The following is a 25432-nucleotide window of genomic DNA, read 5'->3' as shown; positions in this document are numbered from 1 at the left end:
TGTGCTCACCGCGGCCTGGTTGCCGTCCTTCTCCTCCTCGGCGCGGATGTCGCGCACGACGGCGTCCATGGTGGCCAGCTTGGCGCGCGACGTCACGCTGTCGCGCCGCAGCCGCGCCGCCACCAGCCCCAGGTACTGTGGAGTGTGGACGCGGACGGGTGTGCTCACCGCGGCCTGGTTGCCGTCCTTCTCCTCCTCGGCGCGGATGTCGCGCACGACGGCGTCCATGGTGGCCAGCTTGGCGCGCGACGTCACGCTGTCGCGCCGCAGCCGCGCCGCCACCAGCCCCAGGTACTGTGGAGTGTGGACGCGGACGGGTGTGCTCACCGCGGCCTGGTTGCCGTCCTTCTCCTCCTCGGCGCGGATGTCGCGCACGACGGCGTCCATGGTGGCCAGCTTGGCGCGCGACGTCACGCTGTCGCGCCGCAGCCGCGCCGCCACCAGCCCCAGGTACTCCAGCGACGCCACGCGCACCGACATCTCCATCGACTTGTCCGACATGTACTTTACCTGGTAATTATATTATTATTAGGCTTAAACATTAATATTCTGTAGCGTAAGGCAGCTGACGATTTCAATAATCGGACTGTTACATGAGTGAGGATCGAGTTCTGGTACTTCAAAAGAATACGTCGTGTTCCGTGAGGTGCCGCTAATAGCTTACGCTCAGCGGCGAGGAGCACGTCGCCATGGGTGAGAGCGAGATATCGTATTGCGGTTTCTCACTCTCATGCATGGCTACCTGGCAAGCTGGCTACCGTCCTTGGGTAATGGATAAGGCAAGTCGTATGCCTTAAAGGAGGCGTACCCAAACGGCAGGAGTTTGAGCCTAGGCTAGTTAGCGAAATTTCAGTAGTTGACTTAGGCCTGTAGGGGCCGTGCGCGTTGGGGGGTCTGCTGGGGGTCTGGTACTTACAAGCATTGTTCCAAGTAAACTAAGCAGCAGCTCCGTGGCGGGCCACTCGGGCTTGTTGACGGTGGTGAGCAGGTCGTGCACGAAGTTCTCGAACAGGGGCCGGAAGTCCACCTCCTCGCTGCGGCTGCGGCACTTGTTCAGGAACGACGTCAGGAACGTGCCGCCCACGCTGATCGCTGCCTCGTACTTGGATATTATTAACAGATCTTTGTCCACGGTCTGGAAAAAAAGGGATATCGTTAGTGACAAATATTCTGAAAGCAGCTCCAGAGAAAAAGTTATAAGTATGTCACTAATGGAGCAATTCTAAAGATTATTCATGTTACAAATTGCGAAAATGTTCATCATTCGTAATTCGTAAAAAATGTCGTAGCCTACCAAGGCCCACAGTTCTACCCATAGAAGTAATTAATGTAAGTAGCCATTTAGAGGTCCGAGCCTCCGCTTGACCCACCTCGAGATTACGATCGGCTTTTCCCCAAGTAAATCGTCCTACAAACTCCCTACAACCTACTTTTGGCCACCTTGAGTGGCAACACTGGCGTGACGTCACTACCGGAACAGGCACCAACGCGCGCCGGCTAGCTGCTTGTTCAGTACGCTTTGACTTTTCCCCAAGTAACGACGTGTGTTCGTTCGCAAAGCAAATATAAAAAGTGAACTATCAACGTTTAGTTCTACAAGTGAAAGACTAAGGTAAGTCCATTTCCCTTTCTTTTAGCAACCTACAAGTTAATTTCATTGATGCCCCGGACGGCGTACCGCCTCCGAAAACCATCAAATCACATTACGTTATTAAACGTATGCGAGCAGCGTGCATTACATCACCTGCTCCTGCTTTTTGAGTAAACGTGTGAAAACACGTTATACGCACCACAAAAGCAAAAACCAGGAACGAAAGGGATCATATATCATATATCCCTATATCTGACCCGTCGGCTCAATTGAGCCGTCGTCTCTTAGCCGTTCCATACTGGACCCGCCCGACGGGCGATCCAGCCGATCCGACGGATCGCTGTAAATGCTTGTCAGCTCCGCCCGTCGGCCCAACGGCTCGACGCTTCGCTAGGCCGTCCTCTCTAAGCCCAATTGACCCGACGGATCAACAGTTACAGCTATGCTAAAATAGTATTCCCTTTCCAGGGAATATGCCGACAATCCGAGAGGTCCTTCTACTCACGGGTACCACAGCCTCCACCTCAAAGGACCCGATCGACAAGCTGCATGACGCCATTCTGCCGTTCATGCCGTTAGACTGGAAGGACTGGCAAATAGAAGATGTCAATATTCAGGAGCTCATTGGTGATCCACCCGATCCTAAAATAATCAACAAACTGCGCTATGCGATCCCGACGGCAGACATAGCAGCAGCTTTCAGTTTGAAGGAGCTGTCCGAAAAAACATACAAAAGCATAAAATTAAAGATGCTTGAATGGCCTTTCACCAGAGCCCTAATTTATGCTCCCTATTCATTGGCTGTTAAAATACACGGCAACAACGTGGAAAATGTTCTGAATGCAGTCAGAATGATTAAACCACATCTTCGTAGCAGAGAAGAAACCGATAATTTCTTAAAAGGGCGCTCTCCGTCCCGAGCCTCAAAACGAGCTCCAAGCACTCCAACTCGATCCCCAATCAGATCGAAGAGATTGAGGACCCCTGAGACCACAGAGAAGACACAGAGCACCAGGATGGATCCCATCACCTCTGCGCTCGAGAAGCAAACGGAAATGTTCAGCGCCCTAATGCAACAAATGTTGGCTGCCTCCAACAACACTACCGAGCGCGTAGTACAAGCTGTAAATGCGGTTAAAGAAAGAACTGATCGGATCCAAGTAAGTGACGACGTTCAAATGGCTGATCAGACTATCGCCGAAGCGGACTCGTCTTACTCAGATATAGACATAGGGTCAGACAATGAGAGCGAGGAGGGCCAAGAGGAACAAATAAGCCCATCAGCGCCAGTACCAATATGGAATAATAAGACAGAAGCTATTGCTGGTCTTTGTTTTGACACGATCACTACTGAAGCTGAACCTCCTGTCCCAGCGGCAGATGCAGACATGGTGGCAAAAGGGGCTAAATGCCAGCGTCTTGGCTCTGACACATGGAATAATCTGCGTTACAAAGATGCAGAAAAAATACTACATGGGACTCCGGTTTTTACTGCACTTAAAATCAACCCTCAACTAAGCAAAATCACGCCAAGATGGTGCAACCCAGATATACTCCTGAAAATCGATAAAACCCTAGGAGTGCTCACACATGCTTTTCTGTTGGAGAGACGAGCCTTAGAGGATGGTCTTCAACAAATAGCAAGAGAGGTGAATGACCCTCTGGTTATCAAATCAATACACCAGAATGTGCTCTCAAAAGAGTCCGGGTACAGGCGTATCTCCGACCAGGCGCTACAATATGTCTGTGGCCGGCGCTCCGAAGTAATATCGGCCAGAAGAGCGTTCTACTCGTCATCAGATATGGCATGTGACACTGTCATGCAGAACATTCCGCCTTCTAAGACACACTTGTTTGACGAAGCAATGCTTTCAGAAGCTTTCAAACAATATGGCGGATATGAAAAGTTTTTTCCCCCGAAGAAACCTGAGTTCAAAAACAAAATGCAAAACAAAACTCCCAACGCTCCCAACTTCAATAGGACAAGACAACCTCGACGAGCCCAAGGGCCAGCCAAATCCTCTAGCCATCAAAAGAATCGTGCCAAGGACGCTCACAGCTCGAAGAAGGACTCCAGAAAGCGCCCCACGCGAGCTGCGCATAGTAAAAAATATTGACGGTCAGTTTCGAGCCGGGGTACTACGTCTAAGGGTAAATCGGTGGAGAAAATTGGGAGCAAATCAAACTGTTTTAAACATAATAAAAGGATACAGAATCCCCTTAATCAAAAAACCCCCTTTAATTTGCCTATCCAAGAAAAACATCAAATCGCTGGAAACGACGCCCAGCCTTGCTATGGACTCGGAAATTCGAGGCCTACAAACAATTGGGGCGATAGAGCCAGCATCGGCTCCAACGGGGTTCCTGTCCCTTTTATTCCTGAAAAAGAAACCGGATGGCACCTTCCGGCAGATTTTCAATTTGAAAAACCTAAACAAATTTTTAAAACCAAGAAAGTTCAGGCTTATAAACTCCCAAAAAGTTCAGAACTTCTTACAACCACAGGATTACCTACTGAAAATAGATATTTCAAAGGCGTACTTTCATGTGCCCATAATAAAGAAGCACAGGAGATTATTGATGCTAAAGGTAGGAAAAAGCCTCCCCCAAATGACATGTCTACCCTTCGGTTTAGCAACTGCACCTCAAGTCTTCGCCAAACTAACCAACTGGGTAGCAAGTATCCTAAGAAGCGAAGGAATCCGTGTGGTTGTGTACCTCGACGATTTCCTTATAGCGGGGCAGAGCCCGTCACTGGTAACAAACCAAGGAATCCGTGCCTGTCAAATATTAAAGTACCTCGGATGGCAACTGAACTCCGGAAAGACCAGCCAGATTCCATGTCAAAAACAAGAATACCTTGGGATTATCTGGGACACGCAAGCGGACGTAAAGAGTATAGACCACAAGAAAAACTTGCTTACGAGGAAACAGCTGTCGAAAATACTGGTGGAACAAAAATGCACCTGGCTAGAAGCAAAACGTCTGCTAGGACGTCTAACTTTCGCGTCCTTTGTTGTGCCTTACGGGCGGCTACATTGTCGATACCTCCAGAGAGACAACAACAGAATGAGAAGGTTCCCGACCAGCAAAAAATATGCTCTGTCCCCGGAGACTCTATCGGATTGCACGTGGTGGCTCGAACACCTGTCCGACAACTCCTCCATCTTTCCAAAACCAACGACAATTTTTATATCAGCAGATGCATCGGACTGGGGGTGGGGTGCATCCATAAATGGCAGACACCAAAAAGGGCCGTGGAACAACAAGCAAAAAACGTGGCACTGCAACAGGAAGGAATTGTGGACGGTATTCATAGTCCTAAAGAAAAACAGGAAAATAGTACAAGGACAAACATGCCTTCTACAATCAGACAACCAAACTGTTGTAGCCTCCCTGCAGAAACAAGGGGGAACCAAATCTTTGGTTCTGCTGAAGCTGACGAAAATGATATTCCAGCTTATCAATCAACTAAATATAATACTTACAGCGAGACACATCCCGGGTCGATACAACACTGCGGCGGACAGCCTATCTCGCCAACAAGAACTTCCGGAGTGGTCTCTGTCGTATTCAGTCATGGATACGATATTCAGCAAATGGGGAACACCGCAGATCGATCTCTTTGCGTCAGCTCAGTCGAAGGTAGTACCAGTGTACGTAACCGAGGACATACGAGATCGAAATGCATTATTCGTAGACGCCTTCTCCAGGCACTGGAACTGGAAGCTTGCATGGATATTCCCCCCGCCATGCCTAATGCCGAGAGTACTTTGTCACCTGAACAAAGCACGAGGAATCTACTTAATTGCCTGCCCCAGGTGGCACAAAGTACATTGGAGAGCCGACCTCAAATCTCGCGCAACAGCGGCTCCGTTCACGATTCGAGATTTGCAGATGAATTTGATGGATCGCAGAACCAGCCAGCCACCTCCAGAAGTGAGAGACCTAGAATTGGAAGTCTGAAGGGTACGGGGTGGGCCTCCGAAATAAATACCTGGCCACAAGAGTACAAAGACCTTCTTGAAAATTCCTGGCGAAAAAGCTCTTTACGAACTTACCATTCAGCATGGATCAGATGGAAAAAATGGGCAGTTGAAAATTCCTGTTCCATTAATGACCCGCCTCCAGAAAAAGTGGCAGAATATCTATGCTTTCTTCATCATAGAGAACATCTAGCCGCTGCAACAATATTAGTGCATAAATCAGTGATTTGCACCTTTGCCAATCCTTCAAGGTCAGAATTAATCTCCAGTCATCCACTAGTGAGAAACATACTTAAGGGCATATCAATATCTAAGCCTAAGGTTAAGAAACCTATCTGGAATTTGGATGACATTTTAGATGGCCTGAATAAAAGTACAGTAGATGAGGACAGCTTGTATCAAGTATCCAGACATACGGCTTTGCTGCTGCTTCTGCATTCAGGCAGACGTATTCACGACTTGACGCTATTAGATATATCACCTAGCAACTGCCAAATTAACGTCGATTCCGTCATCCTTCAACCGAGATTTGGATCGAAAACTGACTGCACAAAATTTCGTCAAACTGGATGGGCCCTCAAGGCCAATCATATCAAAAATCTTAATTCAGTATACTGGATTAAAAAACTATTAGAGATATCGTTGCCTCGGCGGAATGCTAGGCAATATCTGAACAGTCTGTTTATCACAACTAGAGGCAAGGTGCGAGAAGCCAGTAGATGCGTGATCGCCGGTTGGATAAAAAACTACTTCAAAGAACTTCACATAAATGCTCCGCCTGGCTCCACCCGTGCTGCAGTTGCGAGTGACAACTACTCTCTGAGCGGCTTAGAGATAGAAGATGTCCTGTCTAAAGGAAATTGGAGATCGCAAAAAACATTTTTTAGACATTACTATAGGCAAATCAGCCGACCACGTATGATTAATACTGACAGACCTTCCAATCATTTCAATACGGTTTGTCTATTGTAAGAGGTAACTTGAATTTACCCATTAATTACTAATAAAGTGATTTCTTACAAAGCTCTGTAAGTTATTAAAATAATCACGATACCATTCACAGTACACCAATCGAAAAATGCCGGCAGAAACCAAACACATCTCGAGGTGGGTCAAGCGGAGGCTCGGACCTCTAAATATAACCGTTTTTCCCCCGAAAGGGATAAAAACGAATATTTCGAGTCCAGCCGAAGCTTGACCCACCCAAGTTTAAATGCCTTGCCGGCATATAAAGGTACTGAACAAGCAGCTAGCCGGCGCGCGTTGGTGCCTGTTCCGGTAGTGACGTCACGCCAGTGTTGCCACTCAAGGTGGCCAAAAGTAGGTTGTAGGGAGTTTGTAGGACGATTTACTTGGGGAAAAGCCGATCGTAATCTCGAGGTGGGTCAAGCTTCGGCTGGACTCGAAATATTCGTTTTTATCCCTTTCGGGGGAAAAACGGTTATATTTTCCATTGGAACAAAGTTGGATTTCATTTCTTCGTTCGATTTCAATACAAAATAAATTCAACACTATTTCCACCACTATTGATTTCAAATTCAACTGTTTTTTTTTTGTATAGTGTTTAAGCACGGATCCCTTTCTTTCGCATAATTTATCGAAAGTCATAATGCAATGATAGTCATATTATCATTAGTCATAACTCTGAAACTGTTAACTTTTCAGGAATTTCCTTAGGTTATCCTGTAGATAAGTTAGATTAGGTTAGGTTCGTTTTATGGCAATCCTGAAAAGTTACACGTTTCTAAAAAAAAAAACAAATTATGGCTAACGAAAATGCGAACAAACAATACATTATGACTTAAAACTTTATGGGAAACAATAGAGACCCGTTTAAGCATTTTTTTCAGGTCAGTCAGTTTAGGTTTACAGAGATGCATAATTATTCCTAGATTACATTTATTTGGTGACTAAGAAAACTGATCACATTTATTTGGTGGCGGAGAAAAGGTTTTTGTTTATGCTATTATGCAGTCAGCCACCATCTTAAATTCGTGGCGTAACCTCGTATCATTAGCTAAGAACTTACGAACGTATCAAAAGCAGAGCAATCGATGTTACATTAACCCTTAAATGCATAGTGTAGGATGCAGCCTACACAACAACAAACATATAATTTTATGCACAATTATGTAGATAAAATCTATTTGATCCTGTATATTATTTGGATAGTAAAACCAACCGATATACCGATTTTTTTATTTTTTATTTGCGCAGTAAGTATTTTAATTTATAATCTTACAAGATGAAATGGTGGAATTAGAAAAGAGGCAAAAGTTGATGATTTTATGACCTTTATTAGAAATCTGGGGCGGCGGTTAAGAGAGTGAGGTTTGGGTCCCCGTTCTGGCTCATACCTGGTCCAGCAAATATCACTGGCAGTACAGCGCGGTAATGCGGCCAGTATTTTTGGAACTTTTGCGCCGGGTACGTGTCGTCTCGGGGATTAACGGGGAGGCGCGGGTAGTGTTAGGTTTTTGAACAAAGCTTGTTGCGGATTTTATGTTGTACATACATTTATGACGAAGCCTGTGGCGGATTATCACTTATGTAGATTGGACGAAGTTTGTTGCGGATTCTGTTTAGTAACTATGCTTTTGACGAAGCCTGCGTTTTATTTAATTTAGATAAATATTATGTGATAATTTAATTTAATTTTTAGTATGTCATTTTGGCGTTTTTTTCGAGCTTTGTAATTATTTTATACTTATAGTGCATTACTATAGAGGCCGGGAAACGAAGGGTTGCAGGCTAAGTAGATATAGACGGCCGAGCGTAGCGAGGTCAAAAAGGGATACGCGGCCGGCAACCCCGTTTCTCGCCAAGATTTGTATAGTGCTTTTCTCAAACTTGCAATGAAATAATAATAAAAATAGGATGATGATTGTTTCATGTCCTAATGTGATAGGTTATTCAGTGCGTGGGGTATTGAAGGGGAACAAAAATGTGATTATTTTGGCGTAACGACGCACGCCATTACGGTTTTTTTTCTTTATTGTGTTTTTTTTTATTATAACTTGGGGGTTATCTAAAGGATAACGAAAATTTGTTTATTTATGCGCTAGGAAGCACGGTTTAGGAGATAAAGCCCTATAAAGATTTATGCATGACTGACATTTTTTTATTATAGGAAAACCTGAAATAATGGCCGAATTTTTCTTATAGGTTTTTTATGGTTGAGTGCCAAAAAATGCCATAATTTGACGTTTAAAAACAAAAGAATAGAAGTATGAAATTCCTTTACATATCATCTGAAGATGCATCGCTCATCGCATCTGATAGTTAGTATTTCCGGACCTAATTTGAAGTCATGTCAACATTTCATTGCAAGTTTGAGAAAGATACTTTATTCTAGGTATATCGCAAATAGTGTATCTTTCTCATGGTAGTAAGATTTTTCATGTATCATTTACCGAAAATGGTATATTTACATAAATAATGATTTGCCCTATGTAACTTCTAACACTGATTACAGTAGTGAAAATATTTTTTTTATTTAATGTATTATTTTCCCCAGACTCAGTAAACAATTACGCAACACATATTAATTATGTAGAAAAAGAAAAAACATGCATTTAAGGGTTAATACCTTTTTGTTAGTTTCCGAAAGCTCCTTGTCCTTATCTTGAGTTTTACACAAGGCCTCGGGCAACGTGACGACGCACTGCACCAGCTGCAGCACCAGCGCCGTCAGCATCTGGATATGCTGGTCGGAGCTCAGCTGGAACGAGCGCAGGTTGTGCTTGGAGCTGGGGATGCGTGCTATTGAGGCCAGGATATCCTCCAGTAGCAGTCTTCGATGTTGTTCGTATTTTGTGAAAATCTGAAAAAGATTGATGTTAGTCAAAAATTTTATTTTTGATACAAGCTCTTCTTTCAACAGTCAAGTAATACCAAAGATACATTGATTGAGTAATTTCGTGCTTCGAATTTGAAAGGTAAATGAGATGGCGCTGTACAGCTCCATATATTTTGGCGAAACTACAAAAGTTGATGTTTGACAATTCAGTTACCGCATAATATATGGCGCAGTACAGCGCCATCTTTTTTGGATGTCAAACTAATGAGCACATTTTTTTCTTAGACTTTACTTCTTTATTACAAATAATTCTCTTTGGTAATAGTCATCGAGACAATTGTAAGAAACCCAAACACAAAAGGTTGCGTTGTTTTATCACAGAGTGCGTCGGGATAGTATCTCCTGCGCAAGATATACGACCTGTACATTTTTAATTATTATAGTTAGAAACGATGCACTCCTGCGAAAACTACTTACTTCGGGAAGAAATAACGTGTCTATTCTAATCTGGTAGCATAAGGGTTTGCTCACTTATTCGCAAGTTAATTATTAAAAAACTGCGTTAGATTTTCGTATAAAATTGCGCTAAATCATAAAAAAATTACCCGCGTGTAAAGGTTTATTGTAGGTATAAATTGAAACGCAACATAGCTGTTTGGAGTAGATCGTACCGTGGTGACGAGCTTGAGCGCGGAGAGCTGCAGCTCGCTGACGTTCTCGACGAAGAAGGGCGACACGCCGACGGTGGAGGCGTGCAGCACGGTGGTGTCGGTGAGCTGGTGCGCGGCCAGCAGCTCGGCCAGCAGCGTGACGCACTCGTGCGCGTGCGTGTACAGCTCGCGCACCGCCTTGCTGCCGCCCGGCCGCCGCGCCGCCGGCCCCGCGCCGCCGCCGCGCCGCTTGCGCCCGTCCACTGCGCCATATTACTGTGTAGGTTATACGTATTCGCGGGCTTGGTTGCCGCAACTCGACGTCATATTATTGCGTGGTGGACAACCCACCCTACTCATTATTTTATATTTACATTATTACTATATACATGTACATACACGTACAGAGGTCGTGTACGACGACGCGCATAGGGACATTGGGCACATGTGTACGATTCCTAACAAATGGTCCGAGTCGAAACTCTTATTACTTTAGTTGGAAGAATTTGAGCACTCTACCCTTTACTTAAATTTAAGTAGCCGTGCCTACGGTTGTTTACAATTAACGCCGACATTCACAGATGCGTTCAAAGTTTCTTATGCACTTGTAGCATAAAGATCCAATATGCAATATATATATGGGTCAATATGCACATAAAGCATAAAAACCCTCTTTTCCGATAGAAAGGTCCGTATGCACATGAAGCATAAGAACCCTTCTCTAACAGGAAGCTACATTTAAATATGGGATGTAATCACTGTGTAGTAGATTCAAATTTCTCTGACTCGTAAAGTCTGAGCAGTAAAGCTTTAGAGTTTAGACAGATCCACCGTGATGCCTTTCGCTTCACCATGAAATAGGAATTATTAACTAATTCATTGCATATATTATTATACTTTATCTATTTTGTACAAGAAAGTATTTATTGACAAGACTATGTCTTTAAGACCTCGTCAGAGAAAGCTGCTCAAGACCAGGAGACGAGGGGGATAAAAGGCCTTTGGCTTTTTCTCAGCAGGGGTGACACACTAGGATTGTAAATAAAAACATAAGTTGATGTGCACTAAAAAAAGCAACGTTTTCAACACTAACCTTTCTTTTTAGAAGTAGTCTGAATGCTGTAAACCGGATCATAGACACAGTAAATAGTATTATTCAACTGGAATTTGATGAACATTATGATCCGATCGATGACGTCCTCGAGGAATATGCGTTTGGGCATGCTGGGCGACGTCATGATGTAGAGCGCCGTGAGGCACGAGTCGGACGCGCACATCACTCGCTCCAGGGCGGACTCCAGCCATATCTGCCGCATTTCTTCACTGTCCTCCTGTTGAAGAGTTACGAATTACGTTATGAATATGATATCATTTTATAGAGAAAAAAAAACACACACACAGCCTTAATTTCGTTAAAATTGAGATGTCGAATGAAGGAACCGATACTAAAGTATAAATAAAATTTTAAGCAATCCCATAACGAAACAGGTGGTAGTGGAATTGAATAATATTTTATCTTATCTACATGATCAAAAACAAGATCATTTCAAGATCCAATTGTTAAATGTATGCCAAAAATTTGATTATTTCTATACTTATTGGCTATGTGCGAAGTTGCTGGTGGGGGAAATACAAGCAACGCCAACACACGATGTGGTGGAAATATTAACTTTAATGGGACGACATCTCCATACTATTATGCAGCTGCCAACTGTCAAATAAATAATGTCCCACACCCACTAGGGAGGCGCCTCAGTCATGCACGGCGCGAATAAAAGCGAGTATACTACTATAGCCCGTTTTTTTAGCATTAGAAAGAAGGTAAGCGATTTTGACGTGTCTTTTTATTATAAATATGTAACAATTATAAATCATATATGATGTTTTACATTATTTTGCTTTAATGAGTAATAGTTATTGATTATTAAAAAAACGCTTTTCAACAAAAAGACATGTCAAGATTGTTTTTTTCTAATGCTAATAAGCGAACTATACTATTGGGGCAACATCAGAGCATGTTTGTCCTGCTCATTTCTTGCTGAAGTGTGTCAATAGTAGTCCCAAGCCATTATAAATATCATTTAAATGTGTTCAAAGATGTGTCCAAATACATTAGGCATTCGAAACGCCTGTGGTATTAACCCTATACTGCGGGACATAAGTTTCTACTATTTTCGATACAGAAAAAGAAACTACGTTTTTGTATAATTTGGCAAGTATTTTCTATATTAGACAGAAAAGAAGATTCATAATTATTATGTTCCTAACTTTAGCTTGTATACATTTTGGTTTTGTATTACTTACAGGATCGCCAGCTAATGACATCTTTTCTGCGGCGCGTATGTTTTTCTCCAGTATAGACAATAATCGCACGAGCCGATCGGAAGGTATGGCTTCCATAGCACCCAGGTTCTTCAGCTTTGCTGCTTCAGTACACAGTTCCTGGAGCTGGTACCGCGGCAACAACAAGTCTTCAGGAATGTCTGTCCCTTCTGAATTGTACAACAAATACATGTATAAATACAACCACAGAAAAGAAAATCAGCTAATAGTTTTAGGAAATTAATTAAAAATTTACTTCTGTAGCATTGCTTCCATGTCAGGTGACTAAAGCACTTACTGGACTATGTTTAGATTTATAAAATTGTTGTGTAAAATTGCATTCTCTACATATATCCATTTAAATTACAATTTTTAACATATCAACAAAATAAACAATCAAAACTACATACCCATCTCATCAGTTACAATAATATCGTCTTCAATAGTTTCAAAAACTGTTTCAATAAGCTTGTTGAAACGTTGATAAGTGTTAGTCTCCATAAGTTCGTCTACTGATAGCATCTCCAACACAGGTACTAATCTTCGTTCAACTTTCCGCAGCTTGGGCCTTACTAAAGTATAAATAAATATATTTACTTCTTCTGTCTAAACAAAATATGTAAACTTAAAAATACAGTAGGAATTAGAAAAGAGAAGATGCTAAACTACCCTGAAGATCTCTTGGGATTGTAGGGTTTTTGATACAATTTATTATTTCGACAGGAGTACATTTTTTGAAGTCTTTAATTCATAAATTTTATTCAAGTTTTAGTCGAAGAAACAATTTCCCAATCCAAACAAAATATTTACCTATTGCCGTTTCACATTCCTCTTTTCTGCTTGCCTCTTCATGTTTCCTTTTGACAGCTTCCCAATTTTTCTCCCTGGCTAAATCTATTGCTTCTCTTTCTTTGTCTACAGGTGGAGTAATATTCGATGATTTTGGCTTCAAAGGAGCATTGTCATCTGAATCAGATTCCATTGTACTATTTTTTCTTGATCTCTCGTCACCTGGCGTTTCATGCCTTTTCAACAACCCTTCCTGTGTTGTAATTTCAAGAAAAAAATCTAATTAGATTCCGGAAAAAAGTATCTTATATCTAAATACATCGTATAAAATAAAATTAATTATTGGACATCAAATTGTTTCTTTTTCTTACATAACACTTTCCCGCGTTATTTTTTTTTAATCCCTTCAATTATTAAAAAAATATGGGTTGATGCGTTTTTTTTTAATAAAAAAATAATGGTCAGACCATTATTTCCCATGTCTATGGAAGATTTGAGAGAATCACACTATCTCTTTCTTGCACTAGTACAGTCACGTCTGAAAATATCGATACGAAAAAAGTGCCAAAAATATGTATAGACTACCTTAATATATGGGCAATAAAGTCGTGTTAACATATTTATGGCACTTTTTTCGTATCGATATTTTCAGACGTGACCGTACCTACTTCACGTTGGGTACAGATTATTACTGTATTCTGTTTTGTACATAATTTTAGGGTTTGAATTTACTTTATTAAAATTATCAATATATATTTTAGGAGTGAAATAGAGAAATGTTAAAATGAAATTTCAGCTGAGTAGTTCAGTTTCCTTTCCCGTTTTCCGGTTCAGGCACTATGTTCGCTGCTCATTAACTTAATATCACAATTCTATAATCGGAATACAATTAGGCGGTTTTTACACGCCGCTCTGGTCTACAAGCGGGGTATCGCTATACTCAAATGCACCTACTTTTGTCAGTAGAAAAAGGCGCGCAATTCAAATTTTCTATGGGAAGTCAACTCTTTGCGCCTACATTTCTTAAATTTGCCGCCTTTTTCTACTGACAAAGTAGGTGTGCCAGGCTAGAGTATACATTATATTGTATTATATACATGCATAGCGTTCTCTCATCGCGCACGGTAGTCGAGTGCGGAAAAATTGACAATATCTATATCAAGGATAACGGTCATTTTCCTAGGAGAGGGACTCAATTACACTTACAGGTAATCTGCCGAGTTTGACAACAGGATATCTATTATTTATGACAGTATTATTTTTAGAGTCCTGTTTGTCTTGATTGGGATTATGTGGTAACTGCTGTGGTGCGTATGGCGCGCCCATCGACGGCTGAGGCACTTGGGGTTCCTGGCGCAGTGGAGAGGGCGCCACACTTGCTTGAGCGGGCGACTGGCCCGTTACCACATTTCCATCTACAACATACATTTATATAAGTAATCAGTTAATTACTATGAATAAATAAAATGGATTAAAAACTGTGGTTACCTTGTTCAAATGGCTTTTCCTGTGATTGGACCATTAATCTCTGTTGGTCCGGCAAATTGCCCGGTGACATAGCAAGAGGATCTTTATCTTCCGATAAATTAGTACCAAAACTTGGATTCTCTTGGGTCAAACTTCCATAGAAACCACCATTTTGGGGGTTAGAACTAGATGTGTTGGACATGGGACTTGTATATGTGGAAGAATTAGCACTATTCCATAAAGGAGACACATTGTTCTGCGCAGTGATGTTTACTTGGCTTCCAGGCCTGGCTTGTGATGGTGGAGAGCCCATGTTGACGTGTGGTGAAGACTGGCATGGTGGGGCTAGTAGTTGCTGGTTTGGAATGGCTGCCGGGTGAACTGCTGTCCCAACTGCAGACGGACTTGAGTGAGCAGTATTGTGTGATGCGTAATTGTATGAGGCAGAAGGTGACAATCCATTAAACTTTGAGGTGACATGATTACCCCAATGGTTTCGCTGTTGTTGGTCAAATACATTGGGATTTACATGTAATATTGCTTTCAGTAGCTCTGGTGTAGCTTGTTGAGGAGCAGGGCTTACAGCATTGGGTATGCTTTCCTCCTTAAGATCTCTGAAATGTACAGTTTAATCAAATAAATCAAGTAAAAATCCTGCTCTTCATCTATACCTACCAGGTTACCTGATAATGGATAACTTTCTATTTATAAATTATTCCTTACTAATAAAATCAGAAAATCACATTCTTCCTTAAAAGTTTCAAAAAGGTTGATAAATTGTGTTGAATAAAAAATGTATGGAGACTAGAGTGATCAACTTTATAAAGAATAGATTGTAATACTGATTCTAAAATGGGATTAACACATGCTATTGACATCTTTACAAATATAAATATGGCCTAGGCGGTTATTAAAGTGAAGTAAGGTACCAGATATTACAAAAGAAAGATAAGTTCGATTATCTGGAAAACCATGGAACTTTTAGTAAACTTATAAGTATAATTTATGGACCAGCCTAAGGTGACCTGTCAGTGGTAAGTTGTACATTATTTACTGGACAGCCTGTGTCATGCTTTTTAAGTTTGTATAGCAATTTCTGTACACTTACTTTTATTAAATTTTTATGTATTACACCTAAAGGAGGGATCAGTGCAAAATAATATGTCATATAAAGATATAAAACTGTCAGTACCCTTTTCAATAGGCGGGTCCACACAAAGCGAGCATACGCGCCAGACGACGCGTGCTTTTTCCTCGCCTGAGCATGCCGCCTCGGCCGAGGCACGTCTACGCTGGCTGGTTTGTGCACGAGGAAATTGCCTTGCGCTTATGCTTGCTGTGTGAACCCGCCTAATGTAGAATTGTTATTATTATATTCATACTTTTTTACCTCAAAGTTTGGATTTAATTCCGTAAATTTATCATTAAATCTACTATTTAATATTTGAAATGAGAGAATTTGCTTTTAGATAATTTATACTAACAAATAAATCTTACCTTTGATGCATTTATCATTTTTATTGATATACCGTATGAGTTTTATTTTATTGCTAAACCTTGTAGACACAAATACCCAAACCAGTTTGCTACATAATATAACAATTGCTTAGGTTCACCAAATATTACTTATTTTCACCTGCACCTTTGAAGTATGTAGCACTTATTAATTTTTGAATTATGTGTAGCTCAAGTTTTAACTGACTATATTATTTGGTGCCCCTTACACTCGCCCATGTATGAGAAATCATTAGTCTCAGAAAACTGGTAGATTATTGCATCAATATTTTTGTCTAAAACCCCAGGAGTAGGGTATCAATATCAATTCCATGCAAAGCCTTGGATAAACAACACTTGGGTATTTTCTTACAAAAGTGTAATTAGTGATGTCATGTGATGACTTAACAGAAAAAGTAACACAAAAAAGATTAATTGTGAATGATAGTAATTTGTTATTAATATATATGGGACAAATAATTACTAATATTAAATATGTTCAAATAAAAACATAATCAATTAAATTGTACTGTTACATAAGCCCAAATGGGTTAACATTTATGAACAGAACTTCTTTGATTAATTACTTCAAAAGTAAAACAGTCAAATAAATATGCACCACCCCATATGGAATTTATCTCAAACTAGATACCCGCCGCAAAGGTTTTGTGTACCTGGCAGCACACAAGTTACATAATTTCTGAAGGTTTTAGAAATTATACACATAAACCTTCCTCAAGAATCACTATATTGATCTGAAAATCTGCACATACAGAGAGACATGGCAGGGTACTTGTTTGTTTTATAAGGTGTAATGGCAACATTATTAAGAGTAATAACTTTTATTCATAAATTGTTCAAAATTTTTATAAGTAACTTCTTCAAAATGACATCAATTCACTCTTAAAACAATTAGAATAATTCTGTTTGCATAAAATTGTTAATAGACAGTAGTTTTAAATAAATAATAAATTTATATTAATAATAACAAGAAACACTATAATACTACTTACATATGCTCCACAGAGGTTTTCATAAGCGACTGTAAAAGAAGGGTAACCAAATTGTCATCTCTGGTAGCAAGTAATATTGCGGCTTCCTCTGCAACTCGAGGGTGAAACAACTGAGACTTATTGTTGAGGGTTGATGGTAAAGGTGTAGGCAGTGGCAGCACAGGTAATACTGTAAAAAATTAATCATTCGAAACATGCTTCAGTTATTTTCATTCTACTTGTAATAAAAGAGGCCTTCAATTTTAATATTTATACAGTCAAGAGGCAAGTCAATCATACTTCAGGCCATAATTTCAATTAGTGACCCTGTTTTCATATAGTTAATGATGCTTTAAAAGCAAAACATACATAGTAAAACCTTGAATAATTTTATCTCATACATTCAAGTCAATAATTATATTTTGATGGTCCAAAAAGTTATTTTGACATAGTCTTGCATGGGAAAAATGCAAAATTACCAAATTCTAATTGTAGTAGTAAATAAACAACACTTGGTTAGAAAATAAACTAATTTTCTTAAATATCATAGATATTAATAGATATATTGAAGAAATCGTGACACTACACACAAATTATTACAAATACGGTTACATTACTGTACTTACAATCCGTCAAACTGGCTACTCCTGCCAAAGTTGTAATAGGGACACTTGGAATATCCCTCTCATTCATCTTGATTATAAAATTTCGGGTGTAAATTATTTCCTCTGTTGCACTAACACTAGCCTAGAAGTTAAAAAGAAAGTCTTTGCTGTCGTATTGTAACACACACCAGACGATGTTTGCGTAGTCACTGATGCCATTCTCATTTTACTTTCCACATACGTAACACTTTACACAATCAACTAAATTAAAGTTGCTGAAGATATATCATAAGGAATACATTCCACAAATATAACAACAAATCCAAAGATTGTTGTGAAAATGGGGCAGCCGTCAATTTGATGCTTTGTTGTGCGTTGTGCATCAAAACGAAGGTCAGCGCATCTGAACGACACTCCCTGTGTTTTGTGGAAAACGTCGAGTAGGCAGAATTAAATTGTTTTTTCCTATATTAAATCGACTTATACTCACTGAAACATTATGTTAATTAATAAAAATATACTAAAATCCGGAAAAACCAAACATTATTCCAACATTTAGATAATCACGGAATCGTGAGACAATGTTGCCATATTGACTAATAAAATCAACATCGTGTTGTCAGGTTACAAAAATGCCATGAAGCTTGAATTGAGGTTAAACGCGCAAAGCTAAACGAAGATGGCGCTGCAGACGGTTCCGAGTGTCAAGCAAAGAGAGTGCGAAAGCGCCAACTACCAAAGATCACTACGTTTTACCAACTACATCCACACTTCCCGATATTTGGCCATAAATCAGGGGGCCTACCGCGAAAACCGAAATTCGCAAATTGCGGGGATCTTTCCCTTTTACTCTTCGTAAGACGTAATCAGAGTGACAGAGAAAAATGCCCGCAATTTACGAATTTCGATTTTCCCGGTAGCCGCCCAGGGGGCCTACCGCGAAAATCGAAATAATAGCCCAGTCCCGATTGTGGGCCTGATAATCGTTTTCCGTTTTACGGAATATCAGCACATCGTTAACATTGTTAACAATATTTGAAATATAAAAAATATATTGTCTCTAATTGCCGAAATGTTCGATGTTTGATATTTTTGCATATGAACCATTTTTTTTTACATTGCAAATATTGTAAACAATGTGCTGATATTTGGTGAAACGGAATAATATTATTTCTTGGCCCCAAATCGGGTCTGATATCAGGCCTGATAAAGTGTGGATGTAATTGGCTCTTTATTGCTTAAATCAATAATGCTCGTGATTATGAGTAGGAAGAAAAAACGTTTAGGGCCAATTACATCTACACTAAATCTGGCTGCCAAAAATGTTCAATGTTCGATATTTTTGCATATGAACCATTGTTTTACATTTCCAATATTTTTTAACGATGTGCTAATATTCCGTGAAACGGAAAACAATTATGAGGCCCGACATCGGAAAGTGTGGATGTAATTGGCCCTTGTGGCCCGATGTTGGGCCCGACGTCGGACTCGTGTAAGAGTATTTTTCCGTTTTACCAAATATCAGCACATCCTTTACAATATTTGACATGTAAGAAATACTTCGTCTTTCATTGGCATAAAAGTTCAACGTTTGATATTTATGATCGATTCGCTCACGAGTCGGTTAATCTGTTAAACTGCCATAACCTTCTATGGCGGCTACTTGGACAATATGTGAAATGTAAAAAAATACTTTGCCTCTAATCGCCAAATATATTCAATGTTTGATATTTTTGCATATGAACCATTTTTTTACATTACAAATATTGTAAACGATGGGCTGATATTTGGTGAAACGGAAAAATATTATTTTTCGGGTCCGAAATCGGATTCTGATAAAGTGTGGATGTAATTGGCACTTTAGTACTTTACCTTCCATAGTGAACATGGTGTGAATTGATCAATTTGCGTCATCCTTGACATCGTATTTTGTTTTGACTTATATTTCTAGATTTCTACTCTACTACTACCTATTTTGTTGTTACAAGACGCGGTTACCTACTACGTAGAACGTAGTGATTATATGCTCTTTGCTACTACGGTCAAAGTTCCAGTCTCATCGGTACGGTACGACCATCTTATTTTGCAAACCGGCTTTTGTTATTATTACAATAGTCAGAAATTTACTAGTGATAGCTATGGACTGCTCATGTTGCGTTACTGTGCTCACTTAATTTTTGTAATGTTATAATATTTTCAGATATTGTATTTGCACTGATAGACAATATGAAACTCGACAATTATGGAGGGATTATTTGGTATCTCAAATATTTCGGCCTACCTTTAGCATTGTGCGTTACTATATGCAAAGTATACAACAGAGTGTCGCAGAAAAAGCGAAGGGCTACTTTACAAGGAAAGGCATGTATAGTATTATAAGATTAATATTGTATGTTTCTACTTTGTTACTGGATATGAGAGTTGCAAGTATCCATAATGTAATTTTTATGTTTTTCTATTTCAGGTTGTACTCATAACTGGGGCCAGTTCTGGCATAGGGGAAGCATTGGCTCATGCTTTCTATGAGCAAGGAAGTAAGGTTGTATTAGCAGCTAGAAGGGAACCTGAACTGAATAGAGTTAAAACCGACTTGTTATCTAAGAAGCTGGTAAGCAGAAGTTACATCTAAACTAGTAATACTCCTGTGCAAAATTTTTAGTCTGACCTTGGATTGATCTTGATTCTTGTTAATTTTCAGCCAAGTGCTACTCTTGAACCCATTGTTATTCGTTTGGATCTAGCAGACCTGGATAGTCTAGAAGGTTTTGCCAAAAATGTACAAACTCTTTGTGGCCAGGTGGACATTTTGATAAACAATGGAGGGGTATCTCATAGAGATTCAATACTGCACACCAAGATAGATGTAGACAAACAAATCATGTATATCAACTACTTTGGTCCTGTCTGCTTAACAAAAGGTAATATTGGCCATTCCCTTTTATTTCATTATTTTCAACTAACTTCATAAAAAAGTTTTTCCATTTTCTGTAGCCATTGAAAATTGAAATTAAAGTCAATTCTCAACATATTTTTCTGATTGAGTAGGAAGGTTGTATTCTAATATTTGTGATCCTATATTCTCTCTCTAGCTTCCTTACCTATAATCTATTCATATTTTCCTTTCAGCTTTGCTGCCGAAGATGGTTGAACAAAAGAGTGGTCATATAGTATTTGTAAGCTCTGTACAAGGATTGATAGCTATCCCAGATCGTTCTGCATATGCTGCATCCAAGTTTGCCATGCAGGCATTTGGAGATGCATTGAGATCTGAAATGCACCAACATAATGTTAATGTCTCTGTAGTAAGCCCTGGATATGTCAAGACTGCAGTTTCTCTAAATGCTTTAAGGGGCACTGGAGAAAAGCATGCAGGTAAGATAACCTGTTTCTCAAACATGCCTGTTGAGACAGAATCAATTTAGTAACAACATACAGCTCCAGTTCCTCTCTCCTGTCTGTTTGTGCAGCTCAAGTAGTAGGAGTGGATCTTGTTTAAATTTTTTACTGTTGTGCCCAGTACTCTGCCACCCCAGGGCATTCAGGAATGACGTGGGCAGCTGCCTCTTCTGCCTCCATGCACACCCTGCAGAAGGGGCTATCTGTAGCACGTAGGGTTAACAGATTCTTGTTTAGTGGAGAGTGGTCAGTTATGGCCCCAGTCAGGCGATTGTCAGGAGGGCTTCCATCGCCTGCCTGCATAGGTAGCAATCTTTATAAGCATACTTAATAAAGAGGCTTTATATATTGATTAACTGGTTCAGATTTGGAAGTACATCTAGTGCCTCACCTCTCTCCTCTCCCGTCCTGTCCAAGTGACTGAGTCAGCAAAGTCGTGCAGCTATAATTTCGCCAATTATATCGGGTGCCGCAACGAGCTCTCTAGCTCCCTATTTTCCCTACGCCTCCACTTTCTATATTCATCTCTGATAGGTCTCAGGATCTTCCGCCAGAATTTCGTTTTCATCATTAAGAGCTTATTCTCTTTTTTTATAGTCGAGAGTCCAAGTGTGAAACTTACCCATACATCAAAATCGAATTACTGACTTATAGACTCGAATCTTGGTCAGTCTACTGACCAACTTGGACACTATTAGAACTCGGTGGAGCGCTGCTGAGCATCTTAGGGCATTTTGGATTCGAACATCTATCTTCTCTTCCTTTCGCTTGGTAACATCCGGCACTGTGCAACCAAGGTACCTTACACCATTCACACCTTTGTAGGTAGTTGCTCCGACTTTTTTCACGCTGACGCTTTTCATTAGAAGATTTTTCTCTTTTCTGTTGTTTGATTCTGAAACCAATCTTCTCTACTTCCTAATATTCTACGATTCTGTCCCTGGCCTCCAGGTCGGTTTTGTTTTGAGTCTATAGCCCCAAGTCATCAGCTTATCCAATGATCTTATGTTTGCCGTTTCTTAAGTCTACAGCTCCACAAACAATATTTCGATAATGTATTCGAGTGCCAAGTTGAACAGTATTGGCGAAAGAGCGTCTTCTTGTTTTAGACCAGTGACTAGTTCAAATTCAAATATGAAAGCGCTGCAAAATTATAAAGTGTCTTTCTCTGACATAATTATGCTTTGGCAAAATCAACAAATAAAAAAGCGGCCAAGTGCGAGTCGGACTCGCCCATGAAGGGTTCCGTACCATTTATGACGTATTAAAAAAACTACTTACTAGATCTGGTTCAAACCAATTTTCGTTGGAAGTTTGCATGGTAATGTATATCATATATATTTTTTAGATTTTTCATTCCGTTATTTTAGAAGTTACAGGGGGGGGGGGACACACTTTTTTTCACTTTGGAAGTGTCGGCCTGATAAAGCGTGGATGTAATTGGCATCTAAGGGCCAATTACATCCACACTTCCCGATATCGGGTTCGAAGTCAGAGGGTCTACCGCGAACCACGTTCGACGTTTTACCACTTTGGAAGTGTCTCTCGCGCAAACTATTCAGTTTAGAAAAAAATGATATTAGAAACCTCAATATCATTTTTAAAGACCTATCCATAGATACCCCACACGTATGGGTTTGATGAAAAAAGATTTTTTGAGTTTCAGTTCTAAGTATGGGGAACCCCCAAAATTTATTGTTTTTTTTTTTTCTATTTTTGTGTAAATATCTTAATGCGGTTCATAGAATACATCTACTTACCAAGTTTGAACAGTATAGCTCTTATAGTTTCGGAAAAAAGTAGCTGTGACATAATCGGACAGACAGACGGATATGACGAATCTATAAGGGTTCCGTTTTTTGCCATTTGGCTACGGAACCCTAAAAATGGATGTCTTGTGCCTACTCCTATTTATTTTCCATCACCTGTTTCAACAGCTATGTATATATAATACCTGTGTATTGTATATATAGTACTGTTACTGTACTGCAGTTCTTGCAATGAAAACAATAATAACTAAGAATGAAAAAAAAACAGGGACATTGTCTAAAACGAATAATCATCAATAACTAAACTAAAAATTGCATTCGTGTAAAAATAAGTTACACTGCATGAGTCTCCGCCTGATTATGTGATCTCAAAGCATCCTATAACGTGTCTGTGAAACGGAATGACCCCATTTATTTATTAGTTCTATAGTCCTAGGTGTTTTTTTTTGCCCACAGTTCTGATTTACGCATTTTTTTAAAAGTAAGATGCTAATTTCGCATTACGGCACTATCAACTCCACGCTTATTTTAGAGCTAGTTTTACGAATTATATTACCTGGAAAAGAAATTGTTTCATGTATAATTATCCGAAATTATCCGAATATTCGGATAATACAAATTATCCGAATAATAAATCGGACGGATATTACAAACCCTAGTGCCGATGGACAGACAAACAGACGGACATGGTGAAACTATAAGGGTTTCTAGTTAACTACAGCTAAAAAACGTGTTTTTTTATTTTTTTTATAAAAAGTAGGTGGCAATCAAGCATATGGCCCGCCTGATGGTAAGCAGTCTCCGTAGCATATGGACGCCTACAACTCTTGCAAGAGTTACATGCGCGTTGCCGACCCCAACAACCCTCCCTCCCAACAAGGTTGAGCTCTGGCAACCTTACTTACTGGCAGGAACACAACACTATGAGTAGGCTCTAATGTTATTTGGCTGCGGTTTTCTGTAAGGTAGAGGTACTTCCCCAGTTGGGCTCTGCTCTAGATCTGGAATGACATCCGCTGTGCTGTGCCCTACCACACAAAGCGAGATGACATTCACAATGCCCATACCTCTCTTTTGGACGTAGTTTAAGGAGGTACCCGGGTCCGAATAATTGGGATGTGTAATTTAATCATGTAAGGGCTACTGCAAAAATATCTACCCTCTATTGCAGAGGATCAGATGATTCCTCTTCATTAACATTATATTTTATCTCCCGGTTTAAATACAAAATTAACATACCTTCACGGCTACGTGTTTTCGCCCATACCCCAGTGCAAGTGCCTGACCTAGTCTTTAATCCATTCGTGAAGATTGTCAGCTCTCTTGGGTTGAGTCCTTCAGGGGTCCTGAGGTTCTTTGTGTAACTGTATTTTGTATTTCTTGTCGAACACGAATTGCCAGGGTACCTGTCAGTCACCGTTTCTATTAGCGGTTTCTTACCTCGCCTCGTAGAGGATTTCGGTGTGTGGCAGCTTAGGTGGTCACCAGAGATTACATTTTTTGAGATGTACCGCCGTAGCTAGCATTTCCTGTTCTATAAAGAGGTGCAGCGGCGGCAGGCCCAGTAAGGCTTCTAGGGCCACGTTGTGTTGTCCTCAAGCAGCCCGTGTTCGCCAGGCATACAGGCCAACCTCTGCAGTCGTTGTAGTTTAGCTTCAACTATTATTATTGGTCGTATAACTAAAAGGTAAAGCCATAGAGTTACCGGAGTTAGTCCCCAGGTTCTACCCATTGTTAAGACACCAGCGCTCCACGATTGCTAGTGCAGAGCGGGTGACATCGCATACCGTAACTGAAAGATTGCCGCTCGACAGTACAGATTTGTACTAGTTAAGAGCCCTCTGAGGAAAACATTTTTCATTGCGTATGCTCAGGTTGCCTGCGGCGAATTGAGCTGAATATTGTATGTCATATATCTATCTGACTACAGCAGTTAAAAGGTTAAATGTAATTGACATTGACATGACACCATCACAACACATTGGTTTTTGTTTTTTCGTAGTATCGGCAACTTGGGTTACGCAGAGGCAGAGCCATTGATAGAATGTTACCATAAAAATATAATTTGTATCTTTTGTTTCCAGTGATGGATCAGTCAACTGCTGAAGGGTTTTCTGCGGAGTATGTTGCCGACAGGATTCTAGATATGGTAGTGTCGAAAGAAAATGACCTAGTGATCAGTCAGTTTCTACCAAAAGTAGCAATATTCCTGAGACATAACATGCCTGGACTCTATCATTGGGCAATGACAAGAAGGGCAACAAAAACAAGTGTGCTTTAAATGTCTGTTTCTACTACACTAATTATAAACATTGGGATATTGGGTTTTATCTTTAGTATGTTATTTAAGTGTATCACCATTTGTTATATGTCTACCGCTTAATTCAAAGGGTTGATGGGAAGTTATTACGGTTCACTGATTTCTGTTATGGTTCTGGGCACCAGTTCTAGTCAGACTAAATTATACTAAAAACATATTTAAAAATTAATTACTTAAATTTGAGTTTGTTTCACACTAAGCCACCATCTGAGTTAAGTGGTAGGACTGTAGGTGTAGGTATAAAAATTAAGT

At 40.2% G+C, this 25432-nt stretch overlaps 2 protein-coding genes across 3 annotated transcripts in view; one reads left to right on the top strand and one right to left on the bottom strand.

The window, feature by feature from the left end:
- The window catches only part of LOC133521389 (nipped-B-like protein), a 37983-nt gene extending 19529 nt beyond the window's left edge, over nt 1-18454 (bottom strand). The window contains exons 1-13 of the mRNA XM_061856329.1: nt 18186-18454; nt 17717-17837; nt 17112-17280; nt 14626-15218; nt 14344-14552; nt 13159-13390; nt 12759-12920; nt 12331-12518; nt 11120-11357; nt 10048-10289; nt 9167-9400; nt 917-1135; nt 220-510 (exon numbers count right to left, since the gene is read on the bottom strand). Coding sequence (XP_061712313.1) covers nt 220-510; nt 917-1135; nt 9167-9400; nt 10048-10289; nt 11120-11357; nt 12331-12518; nt 12759-12920; nt 13159-13390; nt 14344-14552; nt 14626-15218; nt 17112-17280; nt 17717-17783 — 2844 coding nt within the window. The 5' untranslated portion in view covers nt 17784-17837; nt 18186-18454. The remainder of the gene's footprint in view (nt 1-219; nt 511-916; nt 1136-9166; nt 9401-10047; nt 10290-11119; nt 11358-12330; nt 12519-12758; nt 12921-13158; nt 13391-14343; nt 14553-14625; nt 15219-17111; nt 17281-17716; nt 17838-18185) is intronic.
- A 1133-nt stretch (nt 18455-19587) lies between these two features.
- Nucleotides 19588-25190, top strand: LOC133521385 (dehydrogenase/reductase SDR family protein 7-like). 2 transcript variants are annotated; one of them, XM_061856324.1, is made up of 6 exons: nt 19588-19757; nt 19896-20056; nt 20160-20303; nt 20394-20613; nt 20822-21067; nt 24945-25190. In XM_061856324.1, the coding sequence occupies exons 2-6, from the start codon at nt 19922-19924 to the stop codon at nt 25139-25141; spliced, it is 942 nt and encodes a 313-aa protein (XP_061712308.1). In that variant the 5' UTR covers nt 19588-19757; nt 19896-19921; the 3' UTR covers nt 25142-25190. The 2 variants fall into 2 exon arrangements, with proteins under 2 accessions (XP_061712308.1, XP_061712307.1); XM_061856323.1 differs by having other exon boundaries at nt 19588-19762.
- Nucleotides 25191-25432: the final 242 nt, after the last annotated feature.

This window comes from Cydia pomonella, chromosome 9 (assembly GCF_033807575.1).
Source record: "Cydia pomonella isolate Wapato2018A chromosome 9, ilCydPomo1, whole genome shotgun sequence".
In the NCBI taxonomy this organism is placed as follows: Eukaryota; Metazoa; Arthropoda; class Insecta; order Lepidoptera; family Tortricidae; genus Cydia; species Cydia pomonella.
Note: the sequence above shows the minus strand (reverse complement) of the source record. Positions and strands in the feature narration are given on the sequence as shown.

Coding starts and splice junctions, on each gene's coding strand:
- LOC133521385 (XM_061856324.1), top strand. CDS start 19,922: ATGAAACTCGACAATTATGGAGGGATTATTTGGTATCTCAAATATTTC. Junction 20,304..20,393: donor ACTTGTTATCTAAGAAGCTG/GTAAGCAGAAGT, acceptor GTTAATTTTCAG/CCAAGTGCTACTCTTGAACC. Junction 21,068..24,944: donor CACTGGAGAAAAGCATGCAG/GTAAGATAACCT, acceptor TTTTGTTTCCAG/TGATGGATCAGTCAACTGCT.